Here is a 25,791-nt window from a genome sequence, read left to right on the forward strand (position 1 = left end):
TTGTGTTTTTGACACGGAGCATGTTGTTTCGACCAGTCTGGTTGGCTAGCAATCCCCTGGGATCCCTCTCTTTCTCCGCTAACCCCTTAGTGCTGTCATTACAGCACGGTTTTTGTGGGCATTGGAAAGTCAAATGCAGGTCCTTACACTAAGCAGCTTAATCAACACCCTATCTCCCCAGCCCCATCAGCAGCTTTTAGTTTTTAAAGCTCCCTAGGTGACGTTAATGTTTGGTCAGGGTTGAAAAACTAATTCACACTAATTCCTTCCAAAGCTATGCAGCCCACCTGGCAACATTCTTCCTTAGATCAGGACCTAAACACGCAGAATTGTCTTCCAAACATTTCCACTTGTATCCCAGAGGTTCAACCTCATCGAGTTCAGAGCTGACCTTGTTATCTTCCCCGCCAATGCCAGCCTTGTTTTGTAGCTTAGGGATTATTATAGAAAGGAAATAAAAGAGTCTGGGACAATGCAAGAGGTGCTCAGTAAAGGCCACTCTTTCCCCCAGTTCAGCATTTAGAACAGCGAGTTACTCATAAAGGCAGTGGTTCTCAACGGTCCCAATGTGACCGTTTAATACAGTTCTTCCCCTTGTAGTAAAGCCCCACCACCGCCACCAGAAAATTATTTTCGTTGTGACTTCGTAGCTGTAATTTCACCACTGTTATGAGTCTTAATGTAAATATCCGATAAGTGATCGCTGTGAAACCAGTCACGACCCACGTGTGCAGAATCGCTGCATAAAGGAGAAGAGACAGAAGATTGGCAGTTATTTGGGTAGGAATTGTTTCTCAACCAGTATAGCATGGTGTTGCCATCATTTTCTTTTTATAATAGGATTGTGTGTATGTATGTGAGAGAGAGAGAGAGACAGACAGACAGACAGACAGACAGACACAGAGAGAGACAGAGAGAGGAGAGAACCACAGAGGTCAGAAGAAGGCATCAGATCTCTTGGAGCTGGAGTTACAGGCAGTCATGAACCTCCCGGCCTGGGTGCTTGAAGCCAAATTCTAATCCTCTGACAAGAGTATTAGTTATTCTAGAACATTTTCCCAGCCTGATCTCTGACCATACAATAGGCCTCACATGTCACTCATAAGTCTGACTTAATGATGCCTTATAGAAGGAGACATTGGATGCAGAATCCTTTTGTGATACCCAATAGGGCAGCACTGACCATCTGTAGTGATGGAGCGATGAGTTCTAGACACGGAAATGTTGTAGTGGTACCCAGGCACGAACGGACATGGGAACTCAGTTGTCATGTTATGAGTTCCTGTCGTTTTGCAGTTAGCATCCTGAGAGGCAGCTGTCCCCTAGCCCAGGACAAGCAGCCTGCCTGCCTGCACACTCCAGGTTTCTCCAACTTCTGTCTTAAAGAGAAATGGAGCCAGAGGATCACCACAAAACAAAACAAAACAAAACAAAAAAACAAACAAAAAACAAAAAAAACCATCTAGAATCTGTAGATAAACCGGCAGGTCTCCTGGAGGACTGGTAACCATGTTGTATTCCTGCACAGCATATTGTTGATTTCCTGTTAACCTATTGATCATTGCTAACTGATGTTAATTAGTACCAAGCTAAGATCCACTGGTGTGATGCACTTATTGGCCAGTTTAGAATTCTCTGGTAGGTTAAAGGTATCAGGACATGGTTAGATATTAGCAGTAAGTTCTGTTGATGCACAATAGTCCCTAGTCACCTATTACATACTTTATGAAGATCCAGAAGATGGGACCTCCAAACACAAAGAGACAATGGAGGCTGTCATCATGATGTGCCACCTGCTCTGGTTGGCTCATTGACCCATGAATGAAGAATGACCTTTGAACATGAAAATTACCTGTCATTCAAACGTCAGGGTTCACAATTAGAAGTTCACATGAATGTGGCCTCTCCTTTTTGCTTTCACACAGCCTTTACCTCTATACTCACTTGTGCCGTGATGGCAGAGGTGAAGCCCAAGGGCTTACAAGAGGTTTGGCCTTTATACTCTGAACTTTGTCATTGTGGCAAATGCCAGAGAAAGAGGAACAGTTTAAGAGAGACTTATTGGGTTCATGGCCTCATTGCTGCTGGGCCCTGATGAGGCTGGGCATCCTGGCAGGGAACATGAAGTAGGTCAAAGCTGCTCACTTTATGGTGGACAGGAATAGGAGGGAGAAGGACGGAAAGGGGGGGGGGAGGTGATCACTTCTAACAAGGCTACACCTTCCATAGTGCCTATGGTGGACAGGAATAGGAGGGAGAAGGATGGAAGGGGGGGGGAGGTGATCACTTCTAACAAGGCTGCACCTTCCACAGTGCCTACTCTGTCCCCAGTAGTCTGTATAGTTATTAACCCATTAGTTGGTTCGTCAGACCCTCCTCATGATCCAGTTGTTTCTGTGAAGACCCACCTCTAAGCGTTGCACTGGGGAACTAAATGAGTCCTTGGAAAGACAGTTCATATCCAGACCACAAGAACTCTCGACAGAGAAAAGTCGGATGATACCTGTTCCAGAACATTCTCTCAGGCTTCGTGTTGACTGACCCACATCAGGCAGAGTGGTGCTGTACTCATCCCTGTCTTAAGAGCTGCTACTTTTTCTGTGTGATCAGGCCTCCTCCCGGCTAAGGGCTCACAGCCTTCGGTGCCTGCCTGAGATTGCAAACTCTGGCTCTCAAGAAACGTAATTTTATTTTTTGTGACCCAGTTTGGTTTTGGCTTAGAACCATCTTTCAATGACATGGCAAAAGAGATGCCAGGGTTTTGAGCCTTCTGTCATATCTTTGGGGCAGTATTTAGATTCCTTAGGATGGAACATCTGGTCTTGATGGCCAACCCTTCCTCTTGGCCCTCCCTTTGGTCCTCATGTGCAGCCTGGCTGCAACTACCTTGTCTCTGTCATCAGACAGGCACTGTGGGGATGTGATCCACTCCCTTTCAGACTACAGCACTGACTTTGAATAAGCTTAACACAGTAGATGCAGAGGCTAACAAACTTACTAGTGGGAGGTTTCTGCAGGCCTGAGTCAGGCTACAGAAAGTGCATTGAAATGACTCCTAATGACATTCTGCCGTGCTCATAGATCAGTGCCTTGCTCAGCCATCATTCGAGAAGCTTCCTCCTGTAGCAGAAGGGAACAAATACAAGGACCCACAGCCAGACATTATGCAGAGAGTGAGATATCTTTGTATACTCAGCCCTAAACAAGAGTCTCCTGGAGGACTGGTTGTATTCCTGCACAGCATATTGTTGATTTCCTGTTAACCTATTGATCATTGCTAACTGATGTTAATTAGTACCAAGCTAAGATCCACTGGTGTGATGCGCTTATTGGCCAGTTTAGAATTCTCTGGTAGGTTAAAGGTATCAGGACATGGTTAGATATTAGCAGTAAGTTCTGTTAATGGCACAATAGTCCCCAGTCACCTATTACATATTTTATGAAGATCCAGAAGATGGGACCTCCAAACACAAAGAGACAATGGAGGCTGTCATCATGATGTGCCTGCCACCTACTCTGGTTGGCTCATTGACCCATGAATGGAGAATGACCTTTGAACATGAAAATTACCTGCCATTCAAATGTCAGGGTCATCAAATTCCATCCTTAGGGCACAGGGAACCCTGGAAGAGAATGCAGAAAGAGTGTGAGAGTCAGAGGGGATAGAGGACTCCAAGAAAACAAGGCTCTCTAAATCAGCATGAGCAACGGTCATATGAACCCACAGACTGAGGCAGCATGCACAGGGCCTGCACGGGTCTGCACCAGGTCCTTTCTGTATATATGATGGCTTCAGTCTGGTGAGGTGGCTCAGCAGGTAAGAGCACCGACTGCTCTTCTGAAGGTCTTGAGTTCAAATCCTATCTACCACATGTTGGCTCACAACCACCTGTAATGAGATCTGACGCCTTCTTCTTGTGTGTCTGAAGACAGCAACAGTTGTTACTTATATGATGGCTTCCGGTTTAGTATTTTACGAGATTCCTAAGTGTGTGAATGAATGGGTCTCCATTTCTTGTGCCTTCTCTTGGGCTCTTTTCCTTCTGTCTGTTTTTTTTTTTTTTTTTTTTTTTTTTTTTTGCCAATTTGAATGTGTTAGTTTTTATTTTCTCTCATTACTTTATTTTGTTTTGTTTTATTTTATTATTATCCCTTAGAGTGTGTTTTCGAATGAGAGCCAGAAAAGGAAGGGATTTGCATGGATGGAAGGGGAAGAGGGAAGGAAAAAAACCACTTCCAATAAAGAGTGAAAAAGAAATCGGGGAAGACAGGGAAAGTGAACGCTTCAGGCCACAGCCAGGAAGTGCGCATCTGAGTTCTTATAAAAGTCCAAAGAGGTGTTGGGAGACAGGATCTCACTATGCACCCTAGGCTGGCCTCAAATTCACAATCCCGCTGCCTCCAGAGTGCTGGGGTCACAGTCAAGAATCACCAACACCAGCTAAAGTATGATTCCCCTGCTTTGCACATCTTTAAATGTAGAAACTGACCTTGCAGCCCAGCACCAAGAGGTTTGCTATTGAAACTGCAAGATCCCTTAAAAATCAAAGCCTCGGTCTGGAGAGAGAGATGCCCAGTGGTGGAGAGCACTTGCTACTCTTTCTGAAGACCTGGAAATACCAGGTTTCCAGCACTACATCATGGCTCAAAGCCAGTCGTAACTCCAGTTCCAGGGAGTCTGACACCCCTTTCACAGTGCACGAAGCCTCCCTCCCTCCCTCCCTCCCTCCCTCCCTCCCTCCCTCCCTCCCTCCCTCCCTCCCCCACCTCTGTCCACCTCTGCCTCTCAGTCTCTCTTTCTTTCTCAAACACATAAATTCTCTCTCTCTCTCTCTCTCTCTCCCTCTCTCATTCTCTCTGTCTTTCTCTCTTCTTTTTTAGTTTCATTTTGTAATTGTGGGGTCTTAAGTATCCCAGACTGGCCTCAAACTTTCTGTATCGACAAGGATGGGGTTGAATTTCTGATCCTCCTGCCTCCACCTCTCAAGTACTGGGATTAGAGATGTGCACCTCCCTACCTGGTTATGGAGTGCCGAGGATTGAGCGCAGGGCTCTGCGTATGCTCACTGAGCACTCAACCCATCCAGGCACATCCCTAGCCTCCAAGGGTACATTTCTAACAAGTTCTGAGATGCCAACGCTGCTGAGGGTGAGGGGTGAACCACACTTGGAGATCTGCTGCCCATGCTAGGCTGGAATTCCATGAACCTAGAGGGTCTATTTAAATCTCAACACCCCCAGGTCTTGTCACCCCTGCTCCTCCTAGGTTCCACGTGTTCTCCAGAACCCCACTCTTCAAATCCTTATGGGGTTCTTACCCTGGGGTGATGGGTCTGGCCTGGGTGTTTCTGGGCTCTTGTCTTCTTAGCCAAAGAATTGAAAATAAAAGCTCAACCGAATTTTCAGATTGTCAAACTAATTTTATTGGGAATAGAAGAGTGATAGCTCAGGTTTCAGAAGGATACACCGTCAAGACTGACACATGAGTGGAAATATTCACAGGCCCTAGGCTATGGCTTGACATCTCTTTTTAAGAGGCCTCAGCAGAAGGAAGGGTTGGTTACTAAGTAACACGGTGTGGGTGCTTCTCTATTTTGATTGGTTGGCTAAGTTACAGTTACGTAACCACTTCGGTACTGTACATGTTCCTTCCCATAATGCATCTGACATTTAACCAAAGCCACACCCAATTGTGATGAGGCATGAAGCGATAAACAGGGGATTCTTCTTCAAAGGTCACTGCATCCACACCCAATACCAGTTTGGGCTGAGTCAGCCCTTCCATTCTTCATACCTGGATGTGTTGAGAATATACATGAATAGAAACTGTGTGAATATGATTATTGCCAGGGGTGGGGAGTTTATACTGATGTTGGGCAATGAGACTACATGTAGCACTGTGCAGGTGGAGGGTTTCTGATGTTGCTAGGTGTATTGTTTGGAGATGTGTGTGTGTGTGTGTGTCTGTGTGTAATATGTGCAGATAAAGAAACTAGGCTTCCAAGCTCATTGTTACAAGAGGGGAGGTGTAAATAACACAGAGCGAGTAGAATTTTCATGCTAAACTATCTCCTTTCTTGCCTGCCTTAGAACTACTGTACTCGTTCATTCCCGCCCTTTCCTTAAGGGACAGTTCCCAAGTGTACTCTTGACAGGGTTGAAACACTGCTCGTCTTTGGGTCCTTCTCTTCCCCAGCCACAGGTTGATCAAATAGGCTGGAAGAGCTGTCTGAGCCAGAAGATGCTAATGTACCCAGAGGGCTAGACAGTACTGCTGGGGGTAGGGGACGGTACAGAACTCCAGCATTACGTCTCTTGGAACTTGGAAAGGCAGATGCTCAAATCCCACTTCATGACCACTCAGAATTCCCAGTGGTTGGGCCAGGTGTATGTCTGAACCAGCTGTGCTGTGATTCTGTTGTTCATCAGGGCGACACACTGTCCTAGCCAGGAAGCAGGGCTCATGGTGTTAGGACATCACAGTCACCCAGCTGTTGAGACTTTGCTTCTTGTTGCTAGGCTTTTAGAGATGAGGAAAGGATGCAGGCATGTCATCCTGAAGTGTTAATGATGTCTTTCTATACTCCTTGGAGGAGGTACTAGGCAGTGGCCCTCAATCTTCCTAATGCCGAGACATTTTAATACTGTTCCTTGTGTTGTGGTGACTCCCTAACCATAAAATTACTTCAGTGCTACTTCATAACTGTAATTTGGCTACTGTTATGAATAATAAAGCAAAAAAAATCTGATATGCAGGATATCTGATGCACGGCCCCCGTGGGAGTCAAGACCCACAAGTTGAGAACTGCTGGTTTAAAACCTGGCACACTGTGGCACTATGACTCTCATCCTGAAGTCCCACTGGTTTCCATAAATAGTGACTATCCAGCTTCCTTCCTATAGGAAAGGGGCTACCAGGCAAGAGAAGGACTGGACTGCCAGTTCATCTCAGTGAATAATGGTAGCTGCAGGAAAGGCTAATGATCTGAGTGCAGTTAATACCATCCACAAGGTGGAAGGGCAGGATCAACTCCTATAAGATGTCCTCTGACCTGGACATACCTACCGTGACATGCATGCTCTTCTCTCCCACACAGAATAAACATACTTTAAAGGTACAGGATCTCTGAAATCATTGTTTAATACTATACACATTTGTTCTCTTCACGTTGCCCCACCATGGGGGTGGTTTGCGTACATAGGAAGAGACCAAGTTTGGAAAGTTTGTATTGTGCCTGAAATCTACTTTTAAAGAGGTTTGGTGGCTCCAGAACTCGATGTGTGAAGCTAGCCACATGTTCCAGCTTCTCCCATCCTCACAGATACTTTTTTTTTTCTGTCCCCAGGACTGTGGGCCGTGGTTAACAATGCCGGGGTCTTCCACTTACCTATCGACGGGGAACTCATACCCATGAGCATCTACAGAAAATGCATGGCCGTGAACTTCTTCGGAACTGTCGAGGTCACCAAGGCGTTTCTGCCTCTACTTAGAAAGTCCAAGGGGAGGCTGGTGAACGTCAGCAGCATGGGAGGCAAGTCAACGTGTTGGCACGCAGCCACTGGGCACCTGCTACAAGACATGTACTGCATTCTTTTCGGACTACCCAAGAGAGCAAGGGGCACAAAAGCAGGGCTGGGTTGCAGTGAGTCAGCCTATGTATTCAGAGTCAGCTGACCTTCCTCTCCTTTCAAATTCTCTCATGCGAAAGCTCTTCTCCACTTTCTGTTAATTACCGTGTTCATCACTGGAGAGTTTCCAACACGTAGGACAGCTAGGTTCACAGTCCAGGTCACTGGGTGCTGTGGGAAGCCTGTCTTTGGCCCTCTCTGAGCATAGCACACTGCTATTTCCTGTAAGCTGAAAGAATGAAGAATGTCTCTCTGTGTGCGCCCTGGGTACCCTGAGTCCATCCACTAGGGTTGAACCAGATGTTGTCCTTGCCTTTCTTGGTTGGGTCCAAGATGTGTCAACAACCCAGCCGTCTCGTTTTCCATAAGCAACAGCCTCTGACCGGGCCATCACGCCTTGCCCTCTCTCATAGACATTTTTTTACCAGGAGTTCCCCAGGCCTACCTCAGCTTTGGGAGAGTTTCTGGAGTTCTTTCTCGGGTTTCTGCATGGATAAGAAGGAAATCTAAAGGGACTGGGCTCTGGACTCCCAGATCCTTCCTCCTGAGATTGGTGCTAAGTCAAGTTTGTAAAAGGAAAAGGTGCAGCTAGGTTTCTGATACTGGTGTGTGTGTGTGTGTGTGTGTGTGTGTCTGTGTGTGTGCCTGTGTGTGTGTCTGTGTGTGTGTAGGTGTCTGTGTGTGTGTGTCTGTGTGTGTATCTGTGTCTGTGTGTGTCTGTGTGTGTGTGTGTGTGTGTCTGTGTGTGTGTGCGTGCATACACGTGCAAACTCATGTGTGTACAAATAAAATAGGGGCTGGAGGTATTTTCCACCTTTTTGGGGGGTGGGCAACAGGATTTGTCATTGAACCTGGAGCTCACTGACTTAGCTAGACTGGCCAGCTAACAAACTCTGAGGATCTCTTTTGCCTTTACCTTCCTAGCACTGAGGGATGTGCTATCATTCTCCTCCCCCCCCACACCCCCCCCTTTTTTTAAAGTTGAGGGGGCTGGGTTTGAACTTGGATCTTCATGCTTGCACAGTGAGCACTTTCGCGGCTAAGCCATTTGCCCAGCCCGACACAACAGGCAACACTTGACCTTCGTCTTCATTCTGAACAACTTGGCCTTTATAGCTGCAGACCCTTTGGGAACCTCATCCCTCCCAGTCCCAGGGCGCTCTCTGCGTTCCTGATGTGGCTGACCGCAGCCCAGTCCCAGGGCGCTCTCTGCGTTCCTGATGTGGCTGACCGTAGCTCTCTCCTTGGCACACTGACGGGCCTGCGTTTCTCTTTCCTGTCTCCATTCTTGCTTCAGGCAGTCCCTTCATTCATAAGAGTTTAAGTGCTCTCTAACACCTCGCATGTGCTGTACACCCAGTACCAGGCAGGAAGTAGCATCCATACACAAGGTGAACAAATACAGTCATGCCTTGTGGCGCCTGCCCGCATCCTTCCACCAGAGAGGCTGAGGAAGGAGCATAATGAGCTCATCTGGAACTTAATTGCCTCTACAGTCAGCTTGGGTACCATAATGGTTCAAGATCAAAACAAAGGCCTGGGGAGGTGGGCTTAGTCTGTCAAATGCTTGTCATACGGTCATGAAGACATAAGGTCAATCCTCAGAATCTACATGAAAGAGCCAGGTGTGGTGGCATTGCCCTTATTACCCCAGCACTGGGGAGGAGGCAGATGGAACCCCAGGGCTTGTTGGACAGCTAGCACACTCTACTTGATGAGTTCCAGGCCAGGGAGAAATCTTGTCTCTTGCGCGTGTGCGCGCGCACACACACACACACACACACAGACACACACATACACACACACAGAGACACACAGAGACACACAGACACACACACAGACACACACACACAGACACACACACTGACACACACACACACACACACAGACACACACACACAGACACACACACTGACACACACACAGACACACACACAGGCACACACACACACAGACACATACACACACAGACACACACACACACACACAGACACACACACACACACACACACATGTTATTGACCTGAGGAATGACACTTGAGGTTATCCTCTGCTCTCCATACATGTGTGCACCCGGGAGTACCTGCAGACACAGGAAAGTGTGCACACATGTGCACATACACACAAAGCAAAAAAAAAGACATGCCAGCTTGTGAATGAGTGAAAATGGAGCCCGGATGGGGAAGCTTAAAAGCTTGTAACAGGGATGGAGGAGATGGCTCAGTGGTTACAGACCTTCACTGCTCTTGAAGAGGACTAGAGTTTGGTTCCCAGCACCCATGTAGGACAGCTCACACTCAGCTGTAACTCTAGCCCCAGGGGGACCTGACACTCCCTTCTGGTCTTTAGAAGTTCCAGACTCAGGGCCACCTGTCCATACACATGTACATAATTTAAAATCTTTTAGAAAGAAAGAAATCACACCCCTGCAGGCTGCTCTCCTGTGTGCCTTGGGCTTGGCTCTGATACCCTGATGGCCAGAAGTTCTTACTGTCTCCATAGCTTTCCAGAGTGTTAAGATGAACCACAGTATCTCCCTCCTATTCGAAACCTCCAGTGGCGTGGAGTTGCACCTCACTTCACCATTACATTTTCTTAGCATCAGTACCAGGTCATTGTGTTTGGAATCAGATGGACTCGGGGCCTCCCAAGCTTGCCTTCCTAATATCTGTCTGTTCTGTTTCATCTTAATAGTCTCTGTAAATGCTCCAAGACACGCAAAGCTATGAGATCAGCCTATGGGGCTTTCCTGAAAAGGGCACAAAATTTCATCCATTTGATAAGGAACAAAAGAATTCAGCAGAAGCCACAAAGAGGAATGAATGTCTGGAACCATCACGGAGGATTTTGTAATATAATAAAGACTATTTTGAGGGGGAAAAACAAAAGAGCCTAGGGCAATGGAAATGGCCTATTCTATACAGTCTGCATTTGGATCCTCAGTAGCCAGCCGTGGCAGCATGTACCCAGAATCCTAGCACTGGAGAGATAGAAACAGGCTCATACCTGAAGCTCATTGGCTAGTCATCCTAGATGAATGAGCAAGCTCCAGATTCAAGGAGACCATGTCTAAAGAAATAAGGTGGAGAGAAAGTGAGAAAGACACTTAGTGCTGAGCTCTGGCTTCCATAGGTATACACGCTTGTGTGTGTGTGTGTGGTGGGGGGGGGAGGTTGTGCAGTGGTTAGAGCACTTACCGCTCTTATATAAGACCTGAATTTGACTTCCAGGATCCACAGGGCAGGTCGCCGCCCTCTGCAACTCCAGCCCCAGGGGATTTGATACCCTCTTCTTACCTCTGCAGGCTCCTGCATGTATGAGGTGCATAGAAATTCACATGGGCATATACATATACAAATAAATGGAAGCTATTCTTTTTTTTTTTTTTAAGGAAAAGGAAAGGAAAGGAAAGGAAAGGAAAGGAAAGGAAAGGAAAGGAAAGAAAAGAAAAGAAAAGAAAAGAAAAGAAAAGAAAAGAAAAGAAAACTCATGGTTCTACATATCCATGGGAGTCAGTACTCCTTATGACATCAATTTGGTGGAGTTCTTGGCAAAAGTGATAACAAAAGTTATCTTGGAAAAGTCCGCGACTACTGGTTTCTTGTTTTGAAGCAGTGATCATGGAGGGAGGAATAGGGAGCCAGTCACCAGCATCTTCTCTCCAAAAGGGATCCTAGCTATCTGGATCTATCAGACTGGAGTCCACAATCTCTGTTACCATTGTGGATCTCTCTACAAGCCAGCTAGAGCTGAGCTGGAAGGCAGGAAGTCTATTCAAATTGTCTGTGGCTGCACAACTAAGAGCACCAAGGAGACCAGAGCTGCTCTGAGGGGGCTGCTGCTCTGAGGAGCAAAGTAAGACCTCTCCCACAGACATTGTCTAGGTTGGTGCTGGTTTTGTTATAGCAGCAACAGAAGCTCATACACCCTGCTTGATGTGGGCAGCAGATCCAATGCCTCTTAGGCCTGGCACTGCTTCTTTACAGGAAAGATACATCTATACTTTACCAAAATGATGGACACAGTCCCCTGGAGTAGCCTATCTATCACCTCTCCCACACAAGTTTCGCTCGCCGACTCTAATCCCAGCAAGGCAGTTGGATCAATATTTAACCAAGTATTTAAAGAATTGGGAAAGAACTGTAATTGTCCAGGGGGGATCTAAAAGCATTTCCTGGCTAGTTTTCTTTTTAGGAAATCAGAGTAAATATTTGTACACAGATACACAGTCTGTGACTGACAACGGTTGAGCACAGCCTTTTCTGGAATGGACTTGGGCTTCAGGGGTCTCGAACCTTGCTCTTTTGTTATCAGCTGGTGACAAGGGGCAGGCTGCTCACTTATCTCAGCTTTTAGTCTCAGCTGTCACAGGGAGATGATGGAGAACCTGGAAAGTCTCAAAGACACTGGGATGTGTAGGCAAGCTACTCCCTACCTATGATCTCTTGACACTTGGAACAGGAGTCTATGCTAGCTTTGTGGGGAGTTTGGAAACATCCCTGTCCTTGAATCTCTACTAATAGCGGTTCCCATCTCCTCTTGGTGACAAATCCGTGTGCTCTGCCACCTGTCCATATGGTGGCTACCTTGTTCAGGGGACATTTGCAACCCCCCCCCCTCCCCACCTCTCCCACCTTCCACATCCGTAGAATGAGGAGGATTCACAAACACCCAGGCCTAGCAGCTCGGCAGAGTCTCAGATCTTCAAATGACGAGGAGACCATCAAATGCTGTTTGAAGTTTCTGCCGAGGTTCCGCAGAGGGATCAGCAAGCCTGACTCTCCGGAGCTCAGGGGAAGAGGTTGGAATTCCGTGTAGGAAACTGGGCCACAGGAATGGACTCTGTTCCCAGAATCAGTTTCAGCCCATCTTGGAAAAATGAGAAGCTACGTGAGAGATGAGAGAGACCTGGTGGTGCTCTCCTAAGATTAGGTCTGGGTAGCTCTGGCTAGGAGTCATCCAGGGTGTGAATGAGCCATGGTGGTGACCTTGGAGCCTTTCTCCTGTAGTCTCTGGGAAAGGCTGCTGTGTTCTGCCCCCTGCTGTGTTAACAGGAAATGTATTTGAAACGCTCAATTCCCATATAAACACACCTTAGCTTCAAGCTAAAAAGGGAGTGGGGGTGATTCTGGGGCTGGGGAGAGAGCTCAGTAGTTAGGAGCTCCTTTTGCTCTTGCAGAGGATCCAAGTTAGGTTCCCAGTACCCACACTGGGCAGAGGCATCTCACGACTGCCTGTGACCCCCCCCCCCACCCCCCCCCACCCCCACCCCCCCCCCCCCCCCCCCGGTTCAGGGTGACTGTCTGGCCTTTAGGGGCTCATGCACTCATGTGCGCATGCCCATGCCAACACAGAGACACACATGCATAATTAAAGACACCAGAACAAATCAAGACTGGCCAGTAGGACCTTTAGGACACATTACTAACTTACCAAGGGCATCGGGCAAGAGCAACTTCCAGCTTATTCGTAGGGAGGGGCAAATTCACATCCTCTTGATGAGCAGGGGGACCCAAGAGCAGGGAGACAATGTCCTGAGTGGGTCACAGAGGCAGGGGTGGGGTGGGGCTGAGGAACTGGCTCAGTTGTAAGCACGAGTACCTGTGGATCCCATCAAAAACCAAGGTGACAGTGAAGGCAGTGACCCCAGTGCTGGGTTGTTACTGGAATTTATTGGTTGGCTAGCCTGTTGGCTAATCGGTAATCTCGGGTTCAATGAGAAACCCTGTCTCTAAAAACAATGGGAGGAGTGTCAGAGGAAGCCTCCAGACACACGTGCACACATGTGCACAAACACACATATATACACTATATACACCACACACACTGAGAGAATGAGGGAGCTACAGTGAGAGAGGTGAGGGAGAGGGGGAGGGAGAAGGAGAGGGAGAGGGGGAGGGAGAAGGAGAGGGAGAGGCAGAACAGAGACTGAGAGGATTGTTGTCGGGACCTTGCTCCTAGTGTGTACATAAATAAGTTAGCTATCAAGACCTAGGAGAGGTGGGAGGAGTCTATGGTCCTGTATGTGGCTGATTAAAAAAAAGTCATCCTGTTGACAGGATGTGTTAGTCAATCAGAGCTATCATCATGAAATACCATAGGTCAAGTGGCTTAAATAAGAGAAATGTGAGAGTCCTCTTCTCAGCTTGAAGTTGGTTACTATCTCTATATGTCACCAGTGTGTGTGTGTGGGGGGGGGGGAGATGGGGGGGTGCACCTGATATCAGGTTAGGCTCCCTTCTTGTGATCTAATCTGAATTACTTCCCTTTCCCATCTCGAAACACAGCCACCTTGGGGTTTTCCGCTTCAATGTAACATTTGGGGAAATACACATTTAGATCATAACAAGGGATGTTTTGTTTAGCCAGCCAATAACAATTTTAGTGTCCCAGTAATGTATGAAGGGCAAGCTCTATAAATCTGGTGTGCAATGTTAATCATATTACCAACACTCTACCTTTTAAAAGTGGCTCTTAGAGCATTTAGCATTTGCCTGTCAATTTGATACAGCCTGGAGTTATCTGGGAGAGTCATTGCCTAGATCAGATTGGTCTGTGAGCATGTCTGTGTGTCTGTCTGTGTGTGTGTGTCTGTCTGTGTATGTGTGTGTGTGTGTGTGTGAGGGGATGTGTTGATTATTAATTGATGTGGGAGGGCCTACCCCACTCTGGGCAGCAGCATTCCCTAGGCAGAGGATCTTGGGTTGTACAAGAAAAGGAGCAAAGGATGAGCCAGGAAGCAACATCTGCTCCTGTTTCAGGTTCCTGCTTGAATTTCCTCACTGACTTCACGCAATAATGGACTGTCACCTGGAAGTCTAAACCAGACAACCCCTTCCTTCCCCTAAGCTGTTTTTGCTCAGAGTGTTTTATTACAGCCACAGAAACAGGGTTTTTACTACAATAAAATCTAAATTAAAATTTACGAACTAAAGGTCAGGTGAGAGAGGGGCATGTGACTTCAGACTGGGAACCTGCTGTGACTTTGTTTTTTTACTCCTTGCCCATCCCCCTCAGATCCTGAGTTAGTCTGTTTTCTGTCACCATGACAGAATGGCTGACAGTTTATCAGGAAGAATGCTTTTGTTTTCTGAGCTCACGGTTTCAGCTCATGGTCCCTGGCTCTGTTGATTCCAGACCAGTGTTGAGGCAGAACACCCTGGCAGGAGAAGTCTGTGGAGGAAGAGGCTGTTCATTTCATGGTGTCCAGGAAGAAGAGAAGGTTATCAACGGGAAGGGTCAAAGGCATGACACAGCCCCCAGATTACCCTCTGAGCGACTGGCTTCCTCCTATCCGTCCCCTACATTCCACAGTTCCACTGTCTTCTGAAACCCATTCAAGCTTTGAGTCCCATGGATGAAATTATTAATTAGGTCAGAGTCACCTAATTAATTAGGTCACAGTGAACCATCTCTGACCCCAACAGGGGTCCTCATTACTAACATGGAATATCCATGCAGGGTTGGATCTGTGATGCTGACCACACAACCCTGCCATTTTTGTGGCCTACTAACCACTTTGCGGGGCTTAATGTAATATAACAGGCACATATGGCTTTCGTTGCTGTTGCTAAAATGTTCACAGGCTGTTGAAGCTTTCTCCTCTCTAAGTTTTAAGAGTTGCGATGTCATGGATGTACACTAGACAGCTAATATTTAAAGTACTCACTCAGGTAACTTTAGACATGCGCACATCCCCCATGGCACTGGCGTTACAGCCAACATGCTTAGAGGATCTTTTCTATGCCTTTCCAATCCCCTTCTCTTGCTCCATGTCCTCTCCTGAATTAGCCTGCATGGGCAGCCATAACATAGTGCCACAGACTGGGGGGTGGGGGGTGGGGAGGGGGCTGAAGCAGCAGTAATGTATTTCTCTCAGTTCTGGAGGCTGAATTCTGAAGTCAAGATGCTGAGAGGAATTGGTCCTGGTGAGGGCTGTCTTCCAGGTTGTAGGCACTACCCTCTCACTGTGTTCTTTTATTGTGGACACAGACAGACAGACGGACGGACAGATGGAGAGACAGAGATAGAAACAGAGACAGAGAATATGAACAAGGAAACTATTAGTGTCTCGTTTTAAAGGGGCACAAACCACACCATGAGGGATCCATCCTTCTGCTGTAATCATGTTACAAAGTCCCTATCTCCAAATACAATCCTACTGGGGTCTAGTGGTCCAGTCGAAGGTTTTGCTTTTATTTTTAATTATGAATGTGCCTGTGTCAATGTGTATGTACATGAACATGTGGGTATCATGCCCACAGGGGTGAAAAGAGGGCATCAGATTCCCTGGGGCTGTAGTTACCAGCAGTTGTGAACAATGGCCTAACCTAGGCGCTGGGGACTGAACTCAGATTCTCTTCGACAGCACTGTATGTTCTTAACAGCTGAGCCATCCCTCCAGGCTTGAGGTTCAGTATCAACATTTTAGGGAACACAGCCAAGTCTGTCGCTCTTCCGTCTTGCACGTGACCAGGGATATGTTTCTCCCACTATAGATTAGTTTGCATCTTTTAGAATTTACATGAATACAGTTATAACCAAGAGTGCACACTCAGTTTTGCTTGGCTCCCTCCCTTGCTATAATTACTCTGAGACCTCCCTGTGGCTACACATACTAAGTTCATGTCTTTTAGTGGCTGAGTTGTAGCCTACCATATAAATACATCAGTTTTAGGCATTCACCAAGTGGAACTCCTTTGGCCACGAGGATCCTCCACAATGTGTTGTGTTCTGGTTCCCGTTTTCCTGGGTATGTTGTCATGCTTCCTTAGTGTCATGCTGCGAGACTTGGATGTTTGCATTCCCCCCACGGTGCCATTTCCCCACCTGGAACCTACCTGGATCAGGTTCCTACAACAAACCAAGTGACTTAAAGGTAGACGTGTATTCTTTCATGGTTCTAGAGGGCCACACGTCAAGATGAAAGACTTAGTAGGGCTGCCTCTCCTGAAGTCTCTGGAGGAGAGTTTAACTTTACTGCTTCCATTTTCTGCTGGGCTTCTCCCAGCAGACCACAAACCTGTGCCTCTGCCCTCACAGAGCCTTCCCTTCTGCACCTCTGGTGTCCCATCCTTTGCTTTCTTATAAAAAAAACCCCTGTGTAGACTTAGGGCCCATTTCATTTTGTTTATTTATTATTTGTTCATTGTTATTATTTATTTGTGTGTACATGTGTGGGAGGTGTGTGTGCATGCTCATATGAGTGTGTGTATCTGTGTGCAGGTGCATGAGGAGGCTAGAGTTTGTTTTTTGCTTTTTGCTTTTTTTTTTTTCTTCGAGACAGGGTTTCTCTGTGCAGCCCTGGCTGTCCTGGAACTCACTCTGTAGACCAGGCTGGCCTCGAACCCAGAAATCTGTCTGCCTCTGCCTCCCAAGTGCTGGGATTAAAGGTGTGCAGAGACTAGAGTTTGATGTCAGGGCTCCTCTTGGCTCATTCTCTACCTTATTTTTTTGGAGACAGCGTCTTTCACAGAACCTGGAGTGCATCGGCTCCATTGGGCTGACTAAGCCAATGAACCTTAGGGACCCGCCTGTCTCTGCTTCTCTGGTGCTGCAATTCCAGACATGCACCATCACACATGGATTTTACACGTATGCTAGGGGTCTGAATTCAGGTTTCCATGCTTGCATGGTAAGCGATTTACCAACTAGGCCATCTCTCCAGCTTCTCAAAGCACAGTTCTAGTCTGACAACTTTGGCTAGTGATCGTAGCATCTTAATCAGATCTTCAGGGCCCTTTATCCCAAAGAGATAACTCATTCTTTCCTCTTTCTGCTGAGACTCCCTTGTAAAGCTCCCTCCTTGCCCTGCAACCTGACCCACCTTAAGGCTCAACATACTAAGCTAAATGTTATATAGGCAGGGCAATGACTATTTGTTCCATCACAGACTAAGATATTTCTCATGTTCTTTTCAGAAATGCCCCATAGTCCACCATAGTATACATTGCTCCTTTTTGCGACTAGTATTGTGTCTAACTTGGTGGATATTGCCATGGTGGGCTGAAGGGTGGCCCCCATCCTACCCCGCAAAACGATACACTAGGTAGAACTTCGGAATGAACATAGCTAAAACTGAAGGCTGTGAGCTAGTGGGCAGATGCTGTCATTCCCACACCAATCACACTTCATTTAGATATAAATACGTCCATGCCATAGAACCCTGAAAGGTCCCGTGATGTTGTAACCAACCAAGAACATGTCTTCACCTGGATTCAGCAGGGCCGTGGATGCCTTTCCCTGACCTGGTCACTGTTGACATACGTTCCTGGTAGACCATCTTTAAATATTTATTGGGTGAATGAATGAAAATATCAAACCCTTTTTTATTTTTATTTATCTATTTATTTGTTTGTTTATTTATTTATTTATTTATTGTTTTATTTTTCAAGACAGGGTTTCTTTGTGTAGCCCTGGCTATCCTGGAACTCACTCTGTAGACCAGGTTGACCTTGAATTCAGAAATCTGCCTGCCTCTGCCTCCCAAGTGCTGGGATTAAAGGCATGTGTCACCACCGCCCGGCCAAACCCTGTTTTTTTTTTTTTTTAATCTCCCATTCTTTCCATAGGCACGGTTCCACTTCAAATGACATCAGCTTATGCAGCCACAAAGGCAGCTCTAACCATGTTCTCAACAATCATCAGACAGGAGCTTGACAAATGGGGAGTTAAAGTTGTGACCATCAAACCCGGAGGCTTCAAAACAAGTAGGTATCCGAGCCCAAGAGCTCTGTAACTGTCACTTTGAGAGGCACCCCGCGAGATGTTCGTCTCCATCGGTTATGACTCCACTGAACCTTCCAGGGTTGTCAGAGGTGAAGACACACAGGCATTGGGAGTGAAGACTCATTTGATTGAGTAGGAGCTAAGTTTTGAAGCTGATCATGTTGGGTGTTTTAAATAGTTTATTTTTAATTTATTTTTATTTATGTGTGTAAACATGTGTCTGTTTGTGTGTGCATGCACATAGGTGCAGGTGTGTGGGAGGCCAGAAGAAGATGCTGGATCCTCTGGAGCTGAAATTATAGGCAGTTGTAAGCCACCCTATGTCAGTGCTAGGGACTGAACTCTGGCCGTCTGCAATAGCAGCAAGAACTCTTAACTGCAGAGCGATCCCACTCTCTGGCCCCAACTTGGATGTTTGAATGGGGCGGGAGGGCGGGGGGAATGGGGAGAGCAAGGCTCAGCCAAGTCAGACAAACACAAAAGTACTAAGGATTGATCAGTGTGGAGGGGGAAACTTTAGGACTCGGCCCCTCGACAGAAGAACTATATCATAAACATAGGAAAAGGTATGACACTAACCATTTAACAACTTAACACAAGCACTTAAGTACTTAGATCAACACCTTGACACAAGCACTCAAGTACTTAGATCAACAAAGAAACTAGCACCTAGAAGACCTTTTACAACTCTTTCCCTTCTCCAAAAGTTACCTAGCTCCTCTCATCTTATAACAGCTATGTGTTGGCTTTTCTTTGAAGGTTTAAGACAAGTTATTCACCCTCAGACAGAAGTTTGCCTTCACTGGCTTGGAGGGTCAATATGTACATTCCTATTGTTGCCTAGATTCTTCTGTCCAACATTGTAATTTTACAAGTCATCTATGTTGGGTGTAGCTGAAGTTCACTGTGCACATGCAACTCTGTGTGTGTGTGTTGTACTGTACAATGAGCAAATTGGTGAACTCAGCACTTTCATCTTCTTAAAATGTAATTGTACTGTTGGGAATCTCATCTAGTTCTTTATTAATTCTATACAGGACAGGATTAATTGGCACGCTCCAGGTGAGAACAGTGAGGCAAGGAGGGTAATATGTCCAAGTGCAGGCTCTGGGCATGATGTTGTGGGGAGGAGTCGGAGGACAGATCTCCAGTGCCTCCATCTGTGCTCTGTCTTCCATACCAGGCTATCTCCATTTGTAGTTCCTAACTGATGAGCTCACTGAAGGCAGGGAGCCAGAGAACAGAGGTTAGTCTACATGGTGATGCCCTGAGTTCTTATTTAACTGAAGGTGAGAGCACGAAAGGAACTTAGAAAGAAACTGGCGTGGAGCTTCTGAAAACAATCAAGGACACTGATTGTATTTTTTTTAATGATGCCCTACAATAAAAATAGCCAAGGCATTGCATGCCAGCATGTATTAAACATGCTAATTTCCTGTACCATTTCACTCAGTTCTCATCTATGAAGAAGGCAATGGAATCTCTCCTTATTTTTCTTGTAGTGAGAAAAATTCCAGCCACAGAGCTGATATAAAGCAAAGAGGGGATTTTGATGCAGGTTGGGTTGACAGCATGTGGCTCCACAGTGCCAGGGGGTGGATGGGTGATGTGTGCCTAAAGTAATAGGCAATGGTTGACAAAAGGCTGGTGGCTTTGTCACCGAGAGGGAGTGGGTTTGGGGGCTCTATACAGTGTTTTCTCAAATATGGTTAGTCCAGGAAGAGGTGGGAGAGATGAATCTGTGGGTAAGACCATTTGATACCAAGCTTGATGACTTAAGTTCTAACTCCAGGACCTGCATAGTGGTAAAAGAGAACTAGTTCTGCAAGTCGTCTTCTGGTGTCCACATAAGCATTTTGGCAAAAGGGCCATCCCCACCACATATACAACACTCAGATAGATAGATAGACACAAAGACACATAGATACATAGATAGATACATAGATAAATAATCCCTAACCTATATGCAACTTTCAGATAGATAGATAGGTAGATAGACGCATATATAGATAGATACATATATAGATACATAGAAACATAGATACATAGATAGACAAATGATCCTTACCAATATACAACATTCAGATAGATAGATACATAGATAGATACATAGATAGATACAAAGATACATATATAGATACACAGAAACATAGATACATAGATAGACAAATGATCTTACCCATATATAACATTCAGATAGATAGATAGATAGATAGATAGATAGATAGATAGATATACATAGATACATAGATACATACATAGGTCATCCTCACCCCCTATATAACATATAACATTCATATATATTCATATATATTGGGATATATATATGGATTGATAACTGTAATTTTTAAAAGTCAATGAAGTGAGAAGAGACAAAAATTCTCTGTCCTTTGATCAGGGCTTGGAGAGCTGTGTTAGAGTAGACATGACACACAAGTAAGAGGGTTGTGCAGGGTTCAACCCACAGATCAGTTGTTGGGTAATTATTTCTCTGCCTACAGTGCTGTGCCTTCATGAAGAGAAATAGGCCACTAGATGCTCACTAACATTCTCCAAGAATCACTGGGCTTCGGGGGTTCAACACTTAATACAGGCGCTTCACACACTAGCAAGTGAAGGTGCATCCCACTGCCAGCCAGCTAGCAAGACAGAGTGTGAGGGTCCATGGTGATTGAGGGGTAACCTGGTAGTAGCTATTCTAATAATAATAATAATAATAATAATAATAATAATAATAATAATAAACACCCCGAGCTTTTAAACTGCTGTCTGCACTTTGGAGTGTTCTTTGGAGACATTGCAAAAATAATGCTTACGTCTATGTTGTGGGTTTGTGAACTTCAGCGTTGTAGCAGCAAAACCTAGCAAGAGCTGGCTGGCAGTGCTGTAGAGGGAAATGGCTGCCTGAAAGCTGTTCAAAGAGAAGTCTATTGCTCTGCTTCAAACTACAACTCAGATCTACAGCCCTTGACCAGGAAAATGTAGAATACAACCTTTTTGTTGTTGTTGTTGTTCCTTCCTGATAAAAGAAAATGTAGGCTTCTGTATGCATAAGTATATGAATAAGGAGGAATTGCAGAGGGGCATGCAAAACTGTTAGTCCCATCAAAGAAGACTGATTTTAAACATGCACACATCTCCTCATTACTCACTTATGAAATAAGCAAGCATCACTGCTATGTTTTAAAGCAAATTTATTTAATTTCATGTAACGAACAAGCATGTTAAGATATATTTCTATCTAATTATGTCATTTACATAATAAAATTCAAACATGTATTGAACTTATATTAAAAACATATTTAATGTTTAAAATTGCACACAGAAGATATTTTAAGCTGCGTACTAAATTCTCAGTACAGAAGTAGGTACTATTTGTATACTTAATAAGTTATATGTGCATGCTGTGTGTGTATTTACATATTTATGCACACAGAATAGATCATATATTAGCTACTACATTGTAGACATTATGTTTTACACATATAATTACCAACAAAAGACATGTACTATAATGCGCCAATCAGCCATATTGGTAAGAGCTGCAAACAGAAAAGCAAGACAAAGTTTCATTGTAATATATTATATCTAGAAGTTTTGGCAATATTTTTACAATGTAAAGCTATACAATAAAAAGAATAGGCAGCCAGGCGTGGTGGCGCACGCCTTTAATCCCAGCACTCAGGAGGCAGAGGCAAGCAGATTTCTAAGTTCGAGGCCAGCCTGGTCTACAGAGTGAGTTCCAGGACAGCCAGGACTATACAGAGAAACCCTGTCTCGAAAAACCAAAAAAAAAAAAAAGAATAGGCATTTCACATGTGAATGCATCACACACACACCCATACATATACACATTACACACACAGAGATACACACATATACCACACATACACACACATTATACACAGAGAAACATACACATATACCACTCACACACATATACACATTAAACACAGAGAGACATACACATACATACCACACACACACACATATACCACATACACAGACAGAAACATACACATATACCACACACAGAGATACAAACACAGATACACCACACACACATATGTGTGTGTGTTTGTGTGTGTGTGTATATATATATATATATATATATATCACACAGAGAAAGATACACATATACCACACATACAGATACACACACCCACACACCCACACACACCCACACCACACCCACACATATACACTTGTGTGTGTGTGTGTATGTATATATATATATATATATATATATATATATATATATATACTTATACACAGAGACATACACATACAACTCACACACATATATACACATTACACACACAAACACTACACACACACACACACACACACACACATTCCTGTACACAATGTTGAGCAAAAAAGTTGACACCAGACAGTTAAGTGCTCAAAACAGGCAGAACGAACCTGCCCTTAGTGAGGACAGCGTCACTTGAGAGGTTCTAAGAGGGGACCTTGAAGGGAGCACTGCTCTCACTTTGGACTGATTGCTCACTCGCTGGGCTCTTCAGTTTGTGAAACTTCCAACCGTCCATCTTCATTCATATGTAGGTTTAGAAGATTTATTTTATGTGTGCATGTGTGTGCGTGAGTGTTTGCACGTGCACCCCCATGCGTCTATGCCTGGGGAGATCAGGCAAGGGTGTCCGATGTCCTGAAGATGGAGCTACAGGCAGTGGTGAGTCACCTCGTGTGTGTGCTGGGAACCTAAGGTCACCTGCAGAAGCAGGAAGTGCTCTTAACCACTGGACCATATCTCCGGTGTCACATGCAGGTTTCGAACCACTCATCAGTGGTATTTCAAAGCACTCACTGTATACGGAATGCACAGAGATGACCATTAGATGACTCGTTGGTGTGTGCTTCCCTGGCAAACGCTCTGTCCCTCACTCTCAGCATCCCTTAGTTGCCTGTAATTCCAGAGGTCTGGGGCCTCGTGGGCTTCACCCCTCTGCTCTGGCATGTCTAAGTGGTCACCCTTGGAAACATACATAGATGGAGTAGCATTATACGGACTCTGTAAAAAGAGGCTATAAATCTGGAAAAGTTCAAGGCGAGGCATAAGGGGGGGACTTAGAGGGAAGAAAGGGGGAAAAGGAAGTGGTGGAAACTATATTATAATCTCAAAAAAATAAAAGAAAATTGGCCTTTCACAAGCACCCATCTTTCCTAGCAGGAGGATTTCCTGGTTCAGGATCTCCTGTCTCCCCAGCATCTGAGCCTTGCTTTCTTCTTGTGTTCCAGACATCACAGGCTCACAGGACATTTGGGATAAAATGGAGAAGGAAATCCTGGACCACTTTTCCAAAGATATTCAGGAGAACTATGGCCAGGACTACGTCCATACACAGAAGCTCATCATCCCGACCTTGAAAGAGAGGTCCAACCCGGACATCACCCCTGTGCTTCGGGACATCCAGCATGCCATTTCTGCAAGGAACCCCTCTTCCTTTTATTACCCAGGGCGAATGGCTTACCTGTGGGTCTGCTTAGCAGCCTACTGCCCCACCAGCTTACTTGACTATGTTATAAAAAAAGGTTTTTATCCACAACCCACGCCGAGAGCTTTAAGGACAGTGCACTAGAAGCACAAGGCCCCAGTGGGGTGGGGAATGTCACATTCTTAAGATGAAAGCAAAACCTCTTATTAAACTAATTTTCTACCTCAGATTCTTATTTTGAAATGTGTTGGTTCCCTGTGACTTCGTGGGAAGAGGACTGGAGGGTAGCAGGGAGCACCATGGCAAGCGCCACTAAGACTTTTTATCACCAGAGGCACCAGAGGCACCTATCAGACACAGGCTTTCCTCTCAGATGCTGCACATGAAGTTCTAGACCACTTCAGGACAGTTACTATAATGACAAACCAAGCCCCAAGAAGTTTTCCCTTTCCCAGCATAAGTATACATTTGTCTATAAGTATATATTTACATACATATATACAGATACACACATATGCACACTTATATGTGTGTATATACGTATATGTGTGTGTTTACATCATACCGAATTCTATTAAGTATGTACTAGCATTATGTCTCAACAAATCAAAGCAATCTACCCAAATAGATCATTTCTTCTTGCTCAAAGACACTGACAGCTACTCCAGCCCTTAGCAAATGTAACCTTTCTGATACTGGCTAGTTTTGCCATGCGCTGCTGGCTGCTCGTCAGGGTGAGTGGTGACTTAAAGTTGGGGTTGAAGTGGCAGTTCATTTTTATTTATTTTTACTTTGACATAGGTCTCGTGTAGTCCTTGCTGGCCTCAGAAATCACTACGTAGCCAAGAAGCCAAGAATGGCTTCAAACCCATTAACTTTCTTCTGCTGGTACCTCTCACATGCTGCCACTATGCCCTGCTTGAAATTTTTGTGTGTATGTGTGTGTGAGAGAGACAGAGAGACAGAGACACAGAGTCAGAGAGCCAGAGAGCCAGAGCATGTGTGTACACAAGTCCATAGTGGCCAGAAGAACATACCCAGTGTCCTGCTATAACACCCTCTGCCTTATTCCCTTGAGAAAGGTCTTTCCGAGAACCTGGAGCTTGAGGTCACTGCGGTATATTTATGTCGACTCTAGGTCCTGAACCCGTGTCCCCATACTTGTGCAGAGAGCACTGCCACCCATGGAGGTATCTCTTCAGCTCCTGCCATCTAGCAGAATCAAACAATGGGGGAGTTTGTGCCAAGGCTTACCTCTGCTTCCCGTGGCAGAGCTCTCTGCAACATGTGTCGCTGCTCGACATTTTACTCGTTGGAGAGCTGCTTTCCAAACTGGAGTCTCTCCTGCCTGTCTCTGTTGCTGTGTTCCTCTATTCTTCACCATCTCACTGTGGTCACAGCATCCTCATCAAGAGGAAGTGCCGTTGAGAGAATCCACTTCTGTTTATCCACAGAAAGCAAATTCCTACTGGGTGTAAACGTTTACCATCTGAGGGCAGCGACTTGGTGGCGTCTTCAGAATCCTCTCCTAACCAAGTCTTCTTGCTATGCTGCCATGTCTTTAGTGACTTCCCTCAGTGAGTCTCAGAGGGCTCTTTCATCATCGGGACTTGGAGTCAGCCTCTGGTAGCTCCTCTCCGACCTCTTTGCTTGAATCACAAATGTTCTCCAGGAGATCTAGAATGGTGACTCCTTCCCAGAACGATCCAGGAAACCCCCACTCATAGCAGTTGTACCCTCGAGGGGTGTATTCTTATTTTGAGATAGAGTCTTGTTATGTTATCCAGGCTGGTTTCCAACCCCCAAGCTCATGTGATCTAGCCTTTTGCCTCAGACTGCCGAGTAGCTGGGACTATGGCTAGCAACCACTGTGCCTTCTCCTAAAATGTATTCATTAGCTGACAACTCCCCCATCAAAATTACTCAGAATTACTCCTCAACCTAGGAACTGAGGGATGCATGGTGTGTTGGCATC

At 45.5% G+C, this 25,791-nt stretch overlaps 1 protein-coding gene and 1 long non-coding RNA gene across 5 annotated transcripts in view; one reads left to right on the forward strand and one right to left on the reverse strand.

Moving 5' to 3' along the window:
• The window catches only part of Hsd17b2 (hydroxysteroid (17-beta) dehydrogenase 2), a 58,049-nt gene extending 34,004 nt beyond the window's left edge, over positions 1 to 24,045 (forward strand). Inside the window, exons 3-5 of one of the 2 annotated variants that reach the window (XM_006530703.1) lie at positions 7,347 to 7,532; positions 18,201 to 18,338; positions 23,620 to 24,045. In XM_006530703.1, coding sequence (XP_006530766.1) covers positions 7,347 to 7,532; positions 18,201 to 18,338; positions 23,620 to 23,960 — 665 coding nt within the window. In that variant the 3' untranslated portion in view covers positions 23,961 to 24,045. The remainder of the gene's footprint in view (positions 1 to 7,346; positions 7,533 to 18,200; positions 18,339 to 23,619) is intronic. The other variant, NM_008290.2, reaches the window with a different exon arrangement.
• Gm31774 lies at positions 7,490 to 13,494 on the reverse strand. Of its 3 annotated transcripts, none has more exons than XR_003947600.1 (4): positions 13,063 to 13,494; positions 10,636 to 12,498; positions 7,735 to 7,858; positions 7,490 to 7,570 (listed from the first exon to the last, which is right to left on the reverse strand). It is a non-coding gene; the product is annotated as a predicted gene, 31774 (long non-coding RNA). The 3 variants fall into 3 exon arrangements; XR_388081.4 differs by having other exon boundaries at positions 7,529 to 7,858; positions 10,636 to 10,937; positions 12,264 to 12,498; XR_003947599.1 differs by having other exon boundaries at positions 7,529 to 7,858.
• Positions 24,046 to 25,791: the final 1,746 nt, after the last annotated feature.

The sequence above is a fragment of the Mus musculus genome, chromosome 8 (assembly GCF_000001635.26).
Source record: "Mus musculus strain C57BL/6J chromosome 8, GRCm38.p6 C57BL/6J".
NCBI lineage: Eukaryota > Metazoa > Chordata > Mammalia > Rodentia > Muridae > Mus > Mus musculus.